Source organism: Lynx rufus, unplaced genomic scaffold (genome assembly GCF_022079265.1).
Source record: "Lynx rufus isolate CCGP_SWC_20201006 ecotype Redwood Valley unplaced genomic scaffold, mLynRuf1.p SCAF_1, whole genome shotgun sequence".
NCBI classification, from domain to species: domain Eukaryota; kingdom Metazoa; phylum Chordata; class Mammalia; order Carnivora; family Felidae; genus Lynx; species Lynx rufus.
The window spans coordinates 29,077,441-29,091,236 of NW_025814823.1; the positions used below are offsets into that span (position 1 = coordinate 29,077,441).

The window sequence follows — 13,796 nt, forward strand, 5'->3', positions numbered from 1 at the left end:
GTTTACACTCAAAGTGGGATGGGAGTAGCGAGAACAGATACAACCTCTATCCGCTGACTAGATTTCACCCTGTATCCTGCCTTCCATACCTTGAACCTGACTCCTCACATTTCAAGTGTATCCACCCAGTAATTCTCAGAAACCCTAAATTATCCCAATGGAATACTTTTTAAAAGACTGCTGCTGCTGCTGCTGCTGCTGAAAAAAATAAAAATAAAGAAAAAATTTAAAGACTGCCACTGCAGCACAAATTCCACATTAATTACAATTAACAGGAATCTCTATGCAAGTGGCTTCTTGCTGAAAGTAACATAACACATTACAGATTTGCCAGGATTATTTAGCGACAAAGGTTACCTAGTTCTAAAATTATTAAAACACTAAAAAAGAAGTCAAGCTGCTGTGGCACCAGAGTTTATTGGTAGGTGCTTATTCTTTAATAACCAACTTTCTTTTTAAAAACTTGTAAAAATTAAGATGATTTTTTATTCCCTCAAAGAAAAAGGAAAAACATTTTGCAAAAATATTTTGTGTGAAGTAATAACACAAATACAAATAAGCAACTGTGTACAAAATAATTTATTACAGCATATATAGGTTGGCATTATTTTACAGTGAGTTTTTTTTTCTCTTAACAATTATGAATCTAAACAGCTTAGAGTGAAGGAAAATCATTTTAATTAGAATGGCTTCTCTAAATAAAATCTCCCTTTTTGAATTTGTATTTGCCTCAAAGGGAAGTATTAATATTAGACATATTTACACAATTCTGAAAGAAATCTACTGAATGATTCCATTATTGTTTTCTGTACAGACAGAAAACCTTTACCCCCTCCCCCAAAAATATTGCTGAACCATGTTTTAATAATTAAACTAACAAGAGTTTTAAATTCTCATTTTGCTGATACAAAAACATTTAATAGTCAATGCCTGGCTGTAAGAGTAAGAACGAATGTTTCCTTGTCATTTGCATTCTTCCCTATTATGCTCCCTCGAAGCACACTGTTCAGATATCAAATACTTGTTGACACGCAAGCAATTTAGTCAAGGAAGCATAAGTCTTACCCGGGAGTCTTTAAAAGACTGGTCTAGAGATATGCAACAAACTTACCAGTGAATTTCCATGATTAAGAAGCAAACCAACCCCCACATTCTGAATCATCTGCATAAAACTGGAGTACCCTCTCTCAATAGAAAGTATCATTTTCATGGATACTAAAAAAGAAGTGGTAAATCATGAAAAAAATTAAGGTGGAAGGAAGGGCAAACTGAAATAAATTTTAAAATAAACCCCAGCGTCTGCCAAAAAAAGTTCCATATTGTTTTTAACAGTTAACACTTTATAACTGACATGCTTTAATTAAAAGGCAAGCAAAAAACAAATACAACAAACCAGTAAGAGATCAAAACATAGTTTCTGAAACCAGCATCTAAAGAAAATAATACAGTGGGGCTGTATACAACTTAGCTTAGTAAGAAATTATATTTATGATACAGAAGTGACAGCACCCATCACAATGCTGATAATCTGAAAGTTTAAGAAAACTGTACAAGTATAAACAGGTAATTTTTAACAGATGTTTATGTAAATTGGCAGAGTCAGATAAAGAATAAAATAAGCTTACAGAATACTCCATTTAAAAATTCTATCCAAAAAAAAAAAATTCTATCCAATTATTTCATTTCATATCTATATTAAAATACACCCTGAAAAAGAAACCCTGATCTGAATTCAGCTCTGAGTCTTACAGGAGTCAACCTTCTGTGGGATTTCAAATCTCATTTGCCAAGACATCATAGTTAGCTGTGTGGTTTAGTGCCACATTGTGACTGTCGACCTCATTCACAACGGGCAGGAAAGCGGAAGTAAAAGGAAGCAGGTTATGACAGGCCATCCTGTATTCTTCATACTGGGAATTACAATTCCCAAAGCTGCCATCAAGCAGTGCCTCAGAAACCTTTATTAAAGTCTATTAGGAAAGGGGAAAATAAAAATTATTTTTAAGAGAAAATGTTGGTTAACCATCACTTTAATCAAAAGATGCAATTTGTTAATTAAGCAAAAGAAAACTGGTGTGGCCTCAGTGTAAAAGAACTTCTTGCTACGCACAGTAAGAAATCACCTCAAAACAGGAACACTTTAGAAATCAAATCGACAGAGCCTTAAAAAAGCGATATGCTTCTAATACTTGAAAAAGTGAATCTCTGAACCTAATCACTAAACTGGAAATATCCTTTATTAACAACAATCAATAGTTCCCATGTACTGAGTGTTTACTGTGTGCCAGACAGGTGCTAAGCCCTTCACAGTTTATCATCTCAATTAACCCTTAAATCAAGTACATGAGGTCAGTAGTACAGACACCTCGTGTTATTGTGCCCGCTCTGCTGTGCTTTGCAGATACTGTGTAGCAACCCTACACTGAGCGAGTCTATCAGTACCATTTTTCCAACAGCATTTGCTCACTTTGTGTCTCTATGTCACATTTTGGCAATTCTTGCAAATATTTCAAGCTTATTCATTATTATTATATTTGTTATGATGATCTGTGATCAGTGATTATGACTCGCTGAAAGCTCAGATGATGGTTAGTATTTTTTAGTAACAGGTTTCTTTTTTTAAATTAAGTAGGCTCCGGGGCGCCTGGGTGGCGCAGTCGGTTAAGCGTCCGACTTCAGCCAGGTCACGATCTCGCGGTCCGGGAGTTCGAGCCCCGCGTCGGGCTCTGGGCTGATGGCTCGGAGCCTGGAGCCTGTTTCCGATTCTGTGTCTCCCTCTCTCTCTGCCCCTCCCCCGTTCATGCTCTGTCTCTCTCTGTCCCAAAAATAAATAAACGTTGAAAAAAAAAATTAAAAAATAAAATAAAATAAAAAATAAATTAAGTAGGCTCCACACCCAACATGGGGCTTGAATTCATGACCCTGACATCAAGAGTCACACCCTCACTGACTAAGCCAGCCAGGAGCACCGTAATAAACTATTTTTTTAATTAAGGTATGCACATTGTTTTTCAGACATAACACTTTTGCATACTTAACAGACTACGGTACAGTACAAACAGAACTTTTATAGGCACTGGAAAACCAAAACATTGATTTGACTCACTTTAGTGTGATATTCACTTTATTTGCAGTGGTCTGGAGCAGAACCCACAGTATCTCCCAGGTATGCCTGTATTTTCACCCTCGTCGTATGAGGAAAAGGAAGCTAAGAAATGGAAACTTGCCTAATGTGACCCAGATCCAGACCCAACTCTGAAGGCCCACTTAAGAATTAGGTTGTGGGGCACCTGGGTGGCGCAGTCGGTTAAGCGTCCGACTTCAGCCAGGTCACGATCTCGCGGTCCGGGAGTTCGAGCCCCGCGTCAGGCTCTGGGCTGATGGCTCAGAGCCTGGAGCCTGTTTCCGATTCTGTGTCTCCCTCTCTCTCTGCCCCTCCCCCGTTCATGCTCTGTCTCTCTCTGTCCCAAAAATAAATAAATGTTGAAAAAAAAAATTAAAAAAAAAGAAGAATTAGGTTGTAAAGACACACATTTTGCCAGATCACTCAGTATCCATCAACTTGTAAAACTTATTCTGAAAAATCTTACCTTTACATTTTTATCTTTTATAGTTTCATCCAGTCTAGTGGCAATAGCAATTGCTTTTTCTTGCCTTGACTTGTCCAGAAAATACATCATTTTAGCACCTGAAATACCAAGACACTACAAAATGAGCAAACTCCTATATCTTACAATTGATTTGATTGACATTAACCAGTGGCTTAAAATCTGGTTCCAGTGACTTAAAGTCAGCAGTGAGTTGGAGCTGCCTCCTACCAGAACTTGTGAGCCAGGTACAGTGTCTCTTCCCAACTCCCAATTTAATGGCATCCTCTTGACAGCCTGGCACCACAATGGGAGTGCTTGTAAATGGCAAAACACTACAAAGCAGGGCTTCTGTCACAAAGAGATGGTTGTTAAACATTTACCAGGAGACCAGATTTAACAACCGATCCTTCCCCAAAGAAACACTATAACTGGAAATATAAATATGGGCTGCCCTGTAGTATCAATCGACATTTCAGCTAAAATAATTTTTTTAAGATGATACGCTAAAGTAGTACATCTAAGGAACAAATTACTGTCACAGAGAAGTGTGGTGGAGGGACAAAAGGAAAATGGTTGCATGTTCACAAAGAAAGTAAGTATTTTTTAAAGCTTTTTTTAAATCCTTATTCCTATGTAATTTTTCTGCATCTACTGAAATGATCATATGGTTTTTATCCTTTCTCTCTTACTGATGTGATGTATCGCACAGACTGATTTATAAATAGTGAACCATCCTTGCAAGCCAGGAAGAAATCCCACTTGATCATGGTGAATGAATTTTTAATGTATTGTTGGACATGGTTTGCTAATATTTTGTTGAGGACTGTTACAAGTATGTTCATCAGGGATATTGGCCTGTAGTTTTTTGTTTTATGTCTTTATCTGGTTTTAGTATAGGGTAATGCTGGCCTCATAGAATGAATCTGGAAGTTTTTCTTCCTCTTCTGTTTTTGGGAATAGTTTGAGAAGAATAGGTATTAACTCCTCTTTAAATGTTTGAAGTCGCCTGGTCCTGGACTTTTGTTTGTTGGGAATTTTTTGATTACTGATTCAGTATCATTACTGGGTAATTAGTTTGTTCACATTTTCTGTTTTTTCTGGATTCAGTATTAGGAGGTTATACGTTTCTAGGAATTTGTCCATTTCTTGTAAGTTGTCCAGTTGGTTGGCATGTGTCTTTTCATAGTATTCTCTTACAGTCCTTTTTATTTCTAGGGACTCGGTTGTTATTTCTCCTCTTTTACTTCTGATTTTGAGTCCTTTTTCCTTTTTTTTTTTTTTTTTTTTTTTTTGAGTCTGGCTAAAGGTTTATCAATTTTGTTGATCTCTTCAAAGAACCAGCTCCTGGTGTCAGTGATCTGTTCTATTGGTTTTCAGCTTCTATTTCATTTATTTCTGCTCTAATCTTTATTATTTTCTTCTACTAGCTTCGTGCTTTGTTTGCTCTTCTTCTGTCTCCTTTACATGTTAAGATTAGGTTGTTTATTGGACAGTCTTCTTGCTTCTTGATGTTGCCCTGTGTTGCTATCAACTTCTCTCTTAGAACAGCTTTTGCTGCATCCCCAAAATTTTGCACTATGTGTTTTCATTTTCATTTTCATTTTTTTCCATGTATTTTTTTTATTTCCTCTTTGATTTCTTGGTTGACCCATTCATTGTTTATTACCATTTTATTTAACCTCCATGTATTTGTGTTCTTTCTACATCTTCCAGAAAATGCTTGCATATTCACAAAGAACATATTTTTAAAGCTATTTTTCAGTAAAATTCAGTTTACATTTCTCCTGTAAATTTTGGAGACTTTTGTTTCACACCTGGGGTATATGGGCTCAAAGCGCTTAATTTCACCATTAGTTCCAGCTAGGGTAATGGGATAATGACCAGTTTGGGTAGTGATGCAGGCTCACAGCAAGCTGGCTCATTCATTCACCATTCACTAAGCTACTACGCCTGGCTCTATACTGGACAATGTAGGAGACACATTAGAGACCAAGACAGCTCCAAGCCTTGCCCTCAGGGGCTCCCAGGACAGCACATCAGACAGTGCCAACCAGTGTGTCAGGACTGGGATGGGGAGGTACAGGCAGAGGGGTCAAGGCCAGGGAGGGGGGAAAGGGGATACTTCTGGTCAGAAACACCACAACGTATGGTGTCTCTAAATAAGACCCTTTGCTGGGCACTGGGTACACAAGTGACCAAGAGAGACGTGTTCCTTCCCTTTCAGAATGGAGGCAACCAGTATTCATTCAATTAATAACCTCTTTCTCTATAACGGTATCTCCTGGTCCATGTTCTATGCTCATTTTTCTACTGGCCTTTAATCAATTTATATTTTTTATTGCTAATCTATAAGAACTCTACATATATTATTAGCCTTTTATTAGTTACATATCTGTAAATATTTTTTTTCCAATTGGCCTTTTGACTTTCTTTCTTTTTTTATGTTTTATTTATTAAGTAACCTCTAACCCCAACATGGGGCTAAGAACTCACAACCCAAAATCAAGAGTTGCATGCTCTACCCACTGAGCCAGCCAGCCTGGTCTTTTGACTTTTTTTTAATGGTGTTTTAACTTTTATGTGGCAAAATTTAACTTTTCCTTAGAATTTCACGTAATATTTGGGAAGGTATTTCCCTAAAAACAATAAAGAAATGTTTTTGTCCATTATCCTGTGTTCTTGAGGAGAAGTTCTTATTTCCCTTTGTACCAAGAAGTTGTAATTTTTCACAGGAATTAACTTTTTTTCCCATAGACATCAGAATGAAGAAGTTTCCCTTTAGAACAAGAAAGCTTAAATTAAAATACTTAAATATATGCTTAACGTAGGAGCTTAGTTAACTATATTATGTACTTCATTTTGTCTCCAATTCCTTGTCCACAATCTTTTGTCCAGTTTACCATCTTGTCCATCCACGCCATTTTGTCATTTTATGAAATTGAATAAACTCCCTAAAATCCTTCTGTACAGGCAGGATATAAGTAAATCCTCAAAATATAAAATATGGCAAGTAATAAAAACACAAGAAAAAATAAATCACTCATAACCACAACACACAAAGGCAACCATTAAAGCTTTCATATGTATTTCTTTTCAGCCTTCATGTATTTTTTTTTACACAGTTGAAATTATATTGTATGTTACTTCTGTGTACGTGTTATGAAATTATTTACCCCCATTATTACAAATCATCCAAATTAACATCCCTTTACAGGACTGCTGGGTTTTCCATTCCACTACAAACCTGCTACTATTTCCCCTACTATCAGACATACATCAACTTTGTTTCCATTCTTTTCCCCACACTTACAGCATTTCAGTTAACGTCTTTGCGCTTAAAGCTCTATCTCTGCTTTGGATTAATTCTTTAAAATTATTTACAAAAGTATGATGGCAGCGAAAATCACAGATAATGTGACGCTCCTCATAAGAGGACAGGTTGCTTTCCTAAATGGCCGGGCCAGTTTACATTCACAGCAGCGAGATACAAGAGTGCTTACCCACCACATCTTTACCGTACTTCCGTCTCCTTTTTCCAAACAAACAGACCTTCCTTAACTGGAAAGATCAAAAATGGTATTGTGTTCATTTCTACTGCTAGGATAACTTGTGAGGTTGAACATCTTTCCAAACTTTTATTTTCACCACATTCTAACCCTTTCCAGAACTGTTTTACCCCTGGGAGTCCAATACCAACCTGAAAGTAGATGCTGAAGAGAGGTAGCATTGTGTCTGAGAAAATCCTCATTAAAACTTTCCAAATCCTTGTTGACAAATATTTTCTGCATTTCTTGAGATAGAACTTTACTCACAATGTCTGGAAGATTACTATGATTAGACACTATAAAAACAAACATTTGGAATTAAAAAAATTTTTAATCTATCCTTTGAAACAAAATCAATGGAAATACATTTATATTTGTTATTAAGCTTGATACATTTCACACAGTAAAAATATTGCTCCTTTGGAATACTAAATATATGCCAGCTTAAAAATGCACTAATTTCTAACATATCTTTGCTAGCATGTTTAATTTATAAACATACCATAAATATTATCCTTTCCTTGCTTTACATTATTGCAAATCTCTTTAATGTCCAGCTTAATGAGAGGCCTCTGAACTGTCATACTTGCTTTTACATAAATATTACCTTTTTTCATACTTACCAGATTTAGAAAATTTAATTAAGCATTCATGTAACCATGGGTTATTACTGTTGATGGCAAAAGCTCGTTTGACAGACTGCAGCATTAACAGAAACTTCCCTGTGTCAGAAAAACATGGAAAGGTAACAGCATCAAATATTTATGTATGTTATTTTAGTCACTTTATTTTAGCCTCACTTAAATTCCAGTAACAAAATGTTACCTTTCCTATAACATTCATAAGTAAAATTCAAAGCAGACTTTGGTTATCAAAGACAACTTTTATTTTCTAAAGAAAAGTTTGAAATCATGTAGAACTGCTTCAGGTAAACAATTTGTATGACTGTTCAAACTCTTCTTAAAAGGGATTTGAACATAATCTTCTAACTAGTTACCCCAAAAAGTTTTGAGTAGCAAAGGAAAAAGGGATTGGGAGCCTTTTGTGGAAGGCTGAAATGGATCTTTAAGAAACAAAAATCAATCTAACTTGATAAGGTTATGCTGAATATGGTCACCAATATAAGTAAGGATTAACAACTGAATTCAAACTATTACCTTTTCTAAAATATATTTCAAATGCTAATAGATGAGTGTCAATGTTATCAGCAACAAGGTTCTTAAGAGGTATAAGGAACTTGATAGCTTCTTCTAATGGATTTTCTATCTATTTTGAAACAGAAAGGAAAATTATTACATTTAAAAACAGCTACACAAGTCAGTTTCCCCCAAAATCTCATATTAATATGTCTCTAAAGTAATTTACCATTCTCTTTATATGACGAAATAAGCAAGAAAACATTTTAAAACTATCATCTGTAAACAAATTCAAAATAGTAATTTCAAAATGGATATGGCTCTATTGTTTCTTCTGATTATAAAATCATTATAATCTCATAAAAATCCAAAAAAATACAGGAAATTATTCCATAGGCTTAAGGAGATGGGACACCAAATACTGATAGCCCCTTATTCTTCAAACATCTATAGTAAAGAGGCAAATATAACTGTATCGTGTGATTGGAAAAAATGACAAATTTGAAATACTTACACTAGATTCTATAGTGAATAAACCTGAAAACTAAATACTTCCCTAAACCTGGTCCCTAAATAAGTACCAACACTTTGAGAAAATCCCAGCCACGAAGTGCTTTCTCTTTGTAGCTAAAACATATCAATATATATAAAATGTTTCCAGATGTAATAATTATATTGCTCCTGTAACACATTACCAACAAGTTAGTGTTCATAAAACAACACCTATTCATTATCTTGCAGGTGTGTCGGTCAGAAGTCCAACATGGGTCTGGCTGGGCTTAAAAATCAAGGTGCCAGCAGGACCACCTCCCTTTTGGAGGTTCGAAGGGAGAGTATGTTTCAAGGCCCTTTCAGCTCCTCAAAGCTGCCCACAATCTCCATTTGTGGCTCCCTCGTTCCCTCTTCAAAACCAGTAACAGGCTGAGTTCTCCTTACAGGACTCCAACCCTCTCCTGTCTCCCTCTACTCTAAAGATCCACTGTGATTACATTGGGCTCCCCAGCTAACCTCCTTATTTGAAGGCCAGCTAATTACAATCATAAATCCCATCTGCCACCTTTATTCCCCTTTGCCATGTAATGGAACATATTCCCAAATTCCAGGGATTAGGATGTGAAGAGATTTAAAGGGACATTATGCTGCCTACCACAACTACAATTCTACGTATAATCTGCATTAACCAAAATTTGCGTATTATCACTCAAAACTGACTAGTATTATGACCCTGAAATATTACAAACGGCTTCTGATCTACAGATGTAATTAAAACACGTTCGTGACCAAAACAGAACCAAGTAACATCAATTCTACCAAATAAAGAAAGTAAATTTATCTCACCCTTTCTAATTTTTCAGGTATAAGTTCTTCTTTGAGACCACTGCCTTCTTCTTCTTCTTCATCTCTTTTTTTCTTTTGATTTTTTTGTTGACGTTCCCTTTCTGCATGCTTTCTCTCTTCTTCCAGTTTAGCCTTTTTCTGAGCTCTTCTCTGCTTGCTAAGCATTTTCTTCAACTCTTTGGCTGACAAGTTTTCTACAAACATCCAAATGAATACAAATTCTAAGTCAGTGTTTCCATGTTCCTCACATTCTTCTGCAATACACAGTATGAGTACAGCTTTTACAAGGGAAAAGGGGGAAGAGGCAACGATATGGAGGTTTTTAGGAAGTGCCACCACCTATCACACACCTGACACACAAAAGGCAACTGGTAAACACTGCATTGACTAAAATGAACCGATTCTAAAAAAAATAAATAAAAATAAATAATAATAAAATAAAATTAACCAATTATGGCTTAGTTCTGCCTCCCAACATGATTAAATGACTTTATTTAGGTAAATCACTTCATCTCACTGAGTCTCAATCCCAATCTGCGCATAGTGGGGGTGATGACACCAGCTATCCTCTTGGAATATATCAAGGACAAGTGAGACAATGCATACACACAGAATTGTGATCTGATCCGAAATTTGCCTCCACGTTACTATCTCTCAAATATCTGTAGATACTAACATTCTAGTGAATAAAAAGCTGTACAGATATCCTCATTGGCAGTATTATTTTCAATTAACTAGGCACTAGAAACTGTAAGAACATGTATTTTTCCCAAAGGGGCTCAAAGCTATTTTCACTTACAATTTAAAAAAAGAGAGAAAAAGAACCCAGTCCACAGACATTTCTATTTTTCCTTAATTGGCCTTACTGAAGATAAAAATAAAAATGATTGCAGGGCACCTGGCTGGCTCAGTCAATGGAGCGTGCGACTCTTGATCTCAGGGCTGTGAGTTCAAGCCCCATGTTGGAAGTAGACATTACTTAAAAAAAAATAAAATCTTAAAAAATTTAAAAAACATAAAAAAATAAAATAAAAATAAAAATGATCACAAGTCATCCAATTAGGGCTATTTAGAATTATTAGCTACAGAGCATGATCCTGCTGACTTTTTCTAAGCTCCCCCCATCCCCTGCACTGTTTTGGGGGCATACAGGCTACCTGATGCTGTCTTCACATCCATCTGACAAAACGCTTTTGTCTGTATTGTTATGCTAAGGACATTCTGAAATTTTGTGTTCTTTTCCATCCTTTTACATCAAGTTCCTTTTCAGTTACCTGAATTTATTTCTTGCTGTTTGCTCTCACTGGTTAAGGGGTTATCATACAATTTCAAGTATATTTCAATCGCTGATCTAGCAGCCTTGAAATAGAAGGCATGTCTTCTGAGTATATCTTCTAATCTCAAAAGGTCAACATAGGCACGAAGGGTCATCTTTCTCATGCAGTATGTATGGAAGTCAAATTGATCATCGGTTATCTCAAAAAAATGCTTCAAAAAAAACACAAAATTATCCCATATATATGTCAGTGATGTCAATTTTTTGAAAGAAAATCATAAAAAACCCCAAATACAATGTTAACAGTCACAATTACACTTAGTTGCCCCTCTCCACTGTTCAACACTACAAAGAACATCAAATTATTCTTTGCATTCAACTTAAGTTTCTGTTACTTGGCCATTCCCTGTATCACTTTTTGTGACGACACTCAATTTCTGTGTAATAAGTCAGATAATCAGATTTTTTTTAACCTTGAAATCAGTTCATATTGATAATTTTGTTTTAGTGAAATATTTCTCCTCCATATTCCCCCAAAATGAGCAAGGCAGAGTTAAACGGAGCTCTGAATGAAGGTCAAATATACACAGGTTCACATTAAATGTTTACAAATCAGACTGTTCTACTCAACTTCGAGGACAAGCCCTGTCATCTCTATCCCTACTGCATGGCACAGGCCTAACATTCAATAAGCACAGTTTTTGCTAACTCAAGAGAGAAAATGCTTATCAGGCATGTGACCTCTTAATTTCCTACAGCTTCAATTATTTAAATTAGGTAGGAATAAAGAAATCCACATAGCCAATTTCATAAGGTTGTTAAGTGATCAAATAAGATAGTTTAAAAATTTCATTGAACACAGAGCATTCTAGCTTTTTCTCATTCAATAAACTCCCATTCTACCAACATTCCATTTTAGCAATGGTTCCTAAACTAGAGTCTATGTATAAATAAGCATAATAACATTGTCCTAAGCAGAGAGTTCAAGGCTTTCATCCAATTCCCAAAGGGTTCATGGCCCAAAAAGTTAAAGAACTAATTCCTTACATGGCAAGGAGATGACTAACAATTCAAAACAACTGATATTTTTGTTTTCTTTCCTATATGCCTCTCTGCCTCCATCTTCTTTCTATTCCCCTATTTTAGCTTCTCCAAAAATATACACAAAAATGAATGATTCAATACATGAATACAAATTAAGCTCTTCTGCTACTTCATCTCCCCTCTGTCCTGGGGGCCTAAGTACTAACTCACTGTGCAGAAGACACATTAGCAACTGTCCACATCATTTCATAATTTTATTTGTGTTGGTAATTAGAAATACACTACACACAGAATGACATTAAGTACCTGAGACTTTAAGGGAAGAATTCTAAGGTAAGAAGTATAAAAGTACACAGTGTGGAGGGGAAAAAATGGGAAAAAATAAACATTCAACATTAGTTTATAACTTCAAGAATCATGCTTTAATGTGCTATATTTGAAAATTGCACTCCTCCCATCAATAAGACAAATCAATTCATAAGTATCAACATAAACTTGTTTTTTTATCAAAGGATTACAGGTTTCATAAAGCTGTTCGTGGTTAATATAAATCAAGTTATGTCTAGCACCAAATCTTAAAATTCAATACAACTGAGGAAAAATGGCAGTGCCCCACATCAAGGAATACATAATGAGATGATAACATCTAAGAGATTACAGGACCTTTTTTTAAGTTAAGAAACATTTATGTGTAAAAGGCAGACACAAGTTTTAAGAGATACTCTAGCAGCTTTAGTAGACGTATATTCTAGGTCAAGTCTTAGAGGGAGCAGTAGAGAACCACAAACATTTAAGCCGCCTCTTTATCAGTAACAGCCCACAGGCTGCCTCTCTCCAGTTAGTCTTCCATATATAGGGTAACCAACTTATCCTGGCTAGCCTGGGGCTTTCTCAGTTTTTCCAAAGAAAGTCCAGTGTCTTAAGAATACGCTTTGCCCCGGGCAAACCTGGATGTTGATCACTCTATAGTAAGCTCATAGTTGTGGACAGGATATGGCCAGAGTTAATTGAAAAAGTAGGACAATAACAAAATAATTTTGCTTTGGGAAGAAACGCTATATTGTAGAATCCTTTTAAGAAACAACTAAATAATCTTAGCTTGATTTTCTTTTTTTTTTTTTAATTTTTTATTTTCAACTATAGATACATAAGAAGTTACAAAGGTAGTGCAGAGATACCCTGTACGCTGGTCTCTCAATTTCCTCCTAAGAGTTATATCCTCCAGAATTATAGTGTGAGAACAAAATCAAAAACCTGACATTGATACAATGTGGGTATATAGTTCTAATGTGATTTTATCACATGTGTAGATTCGTGTAATCACCACCACAATCAAGACACAGAACTATTCCATCCCCACAAAGATCTCCCTTACAGTATCTTGGGGTAATTTTTAAGTCTCTAGATTGATAAAACATAAATATAAGCTAGATGACACAAACAGGTGACGTTAGCTTCCCCATACTTTCCTGCAGAAACCAGGTAACCAAATTTTAATAGACAGCTCACACTCTTAACTCCATTTTCCCCTCATCATAAATTACTAGTTCTTTGGGGGGAGGGGGCAGGAATTGCTTAATTTGTCAAAATTAGGCTTGAATCAAAATAAGACGAGTCAGTAGAGAATAAAGAAATGCTATTCGTGGCCTAAGAGCACGGTTTCCTTTAGGAATTCCGTATTAGTCCCTCTCTTCTTACCCAGATTCCCCCACCCCCTTACTTCTCGGCAACCCTGGAGGAGCCCAACAAAAGGTCATATACAGAAAGGCAACAAAAACCTCTGATTTGAAAAATAATAATAATAATTAGACGAACTAGGGTAGTAAGCAACTCTACCCCCATTATAGAAAATCCGTTATTATAAAGC

At 35.8% G+C, this 13,796-nt stretch overlaps 1 protein-coding gene across 7 annotated transcripts in view; it reads right to left on the bottom strand.

Moving 5' to 3' along the window:
- Nucleotides 1-543: 543 nt before the first annotated feature.
- NAA16 (N-alpha-acetyltransferase 16, NatA auxiliary subunit) overlaps nucleotides 544-13,796 on the bottom strand; it is a 66,936-nt gene continuing 53,683 nt past the window's right edge. For 5 of the 7 annotated variants that reach the window (XM_047080371.1, XM_047080369.1, XM_047080370.1 and 2 more), the window contains 7 exons: nucleotides 10,884-11,097; nucleotides 9,610-9,803; nucleotides 8,293-8,401; nucleotides 7,759-7,857; nucleotides 7,288-7,431; nucleotides 3,591-3,688; nucleotides 544-1,970 (listed from right to left, as the gene is read on the bottom strand). In XM_047080371.1, coding sequence (XP_046936327.1) covers nucleotides 1,773-1,970; nucleotides 3,591-3,688; nucleotides 7,288-7,431; nucleotides 7,759-7,857; nucleotides 8,293-8,401; nucleotides 9,610-9,803; nucleotides 10,884-11,097 — 1,056 coding nt within the window. In that variant the 3' untranslated portion in view covers nucleotides 544-1,772. Of the gene's footprint in view, nucleotides 1,971-3,590; nucleotides 3,689-6,104; nucleotides 7,149-7,287; nucleotides 7,432-7,758; nucleotides 7,858-8,292; nucleotides 8,402-9,609; nucleotides 9,804-10,883; nucleotides 11,098-13,796 lie in introns of those variants that run through there. The other 2 variants (XM_047080374.1, XM_047080372.1) reach the window with 2 other exon arrangements.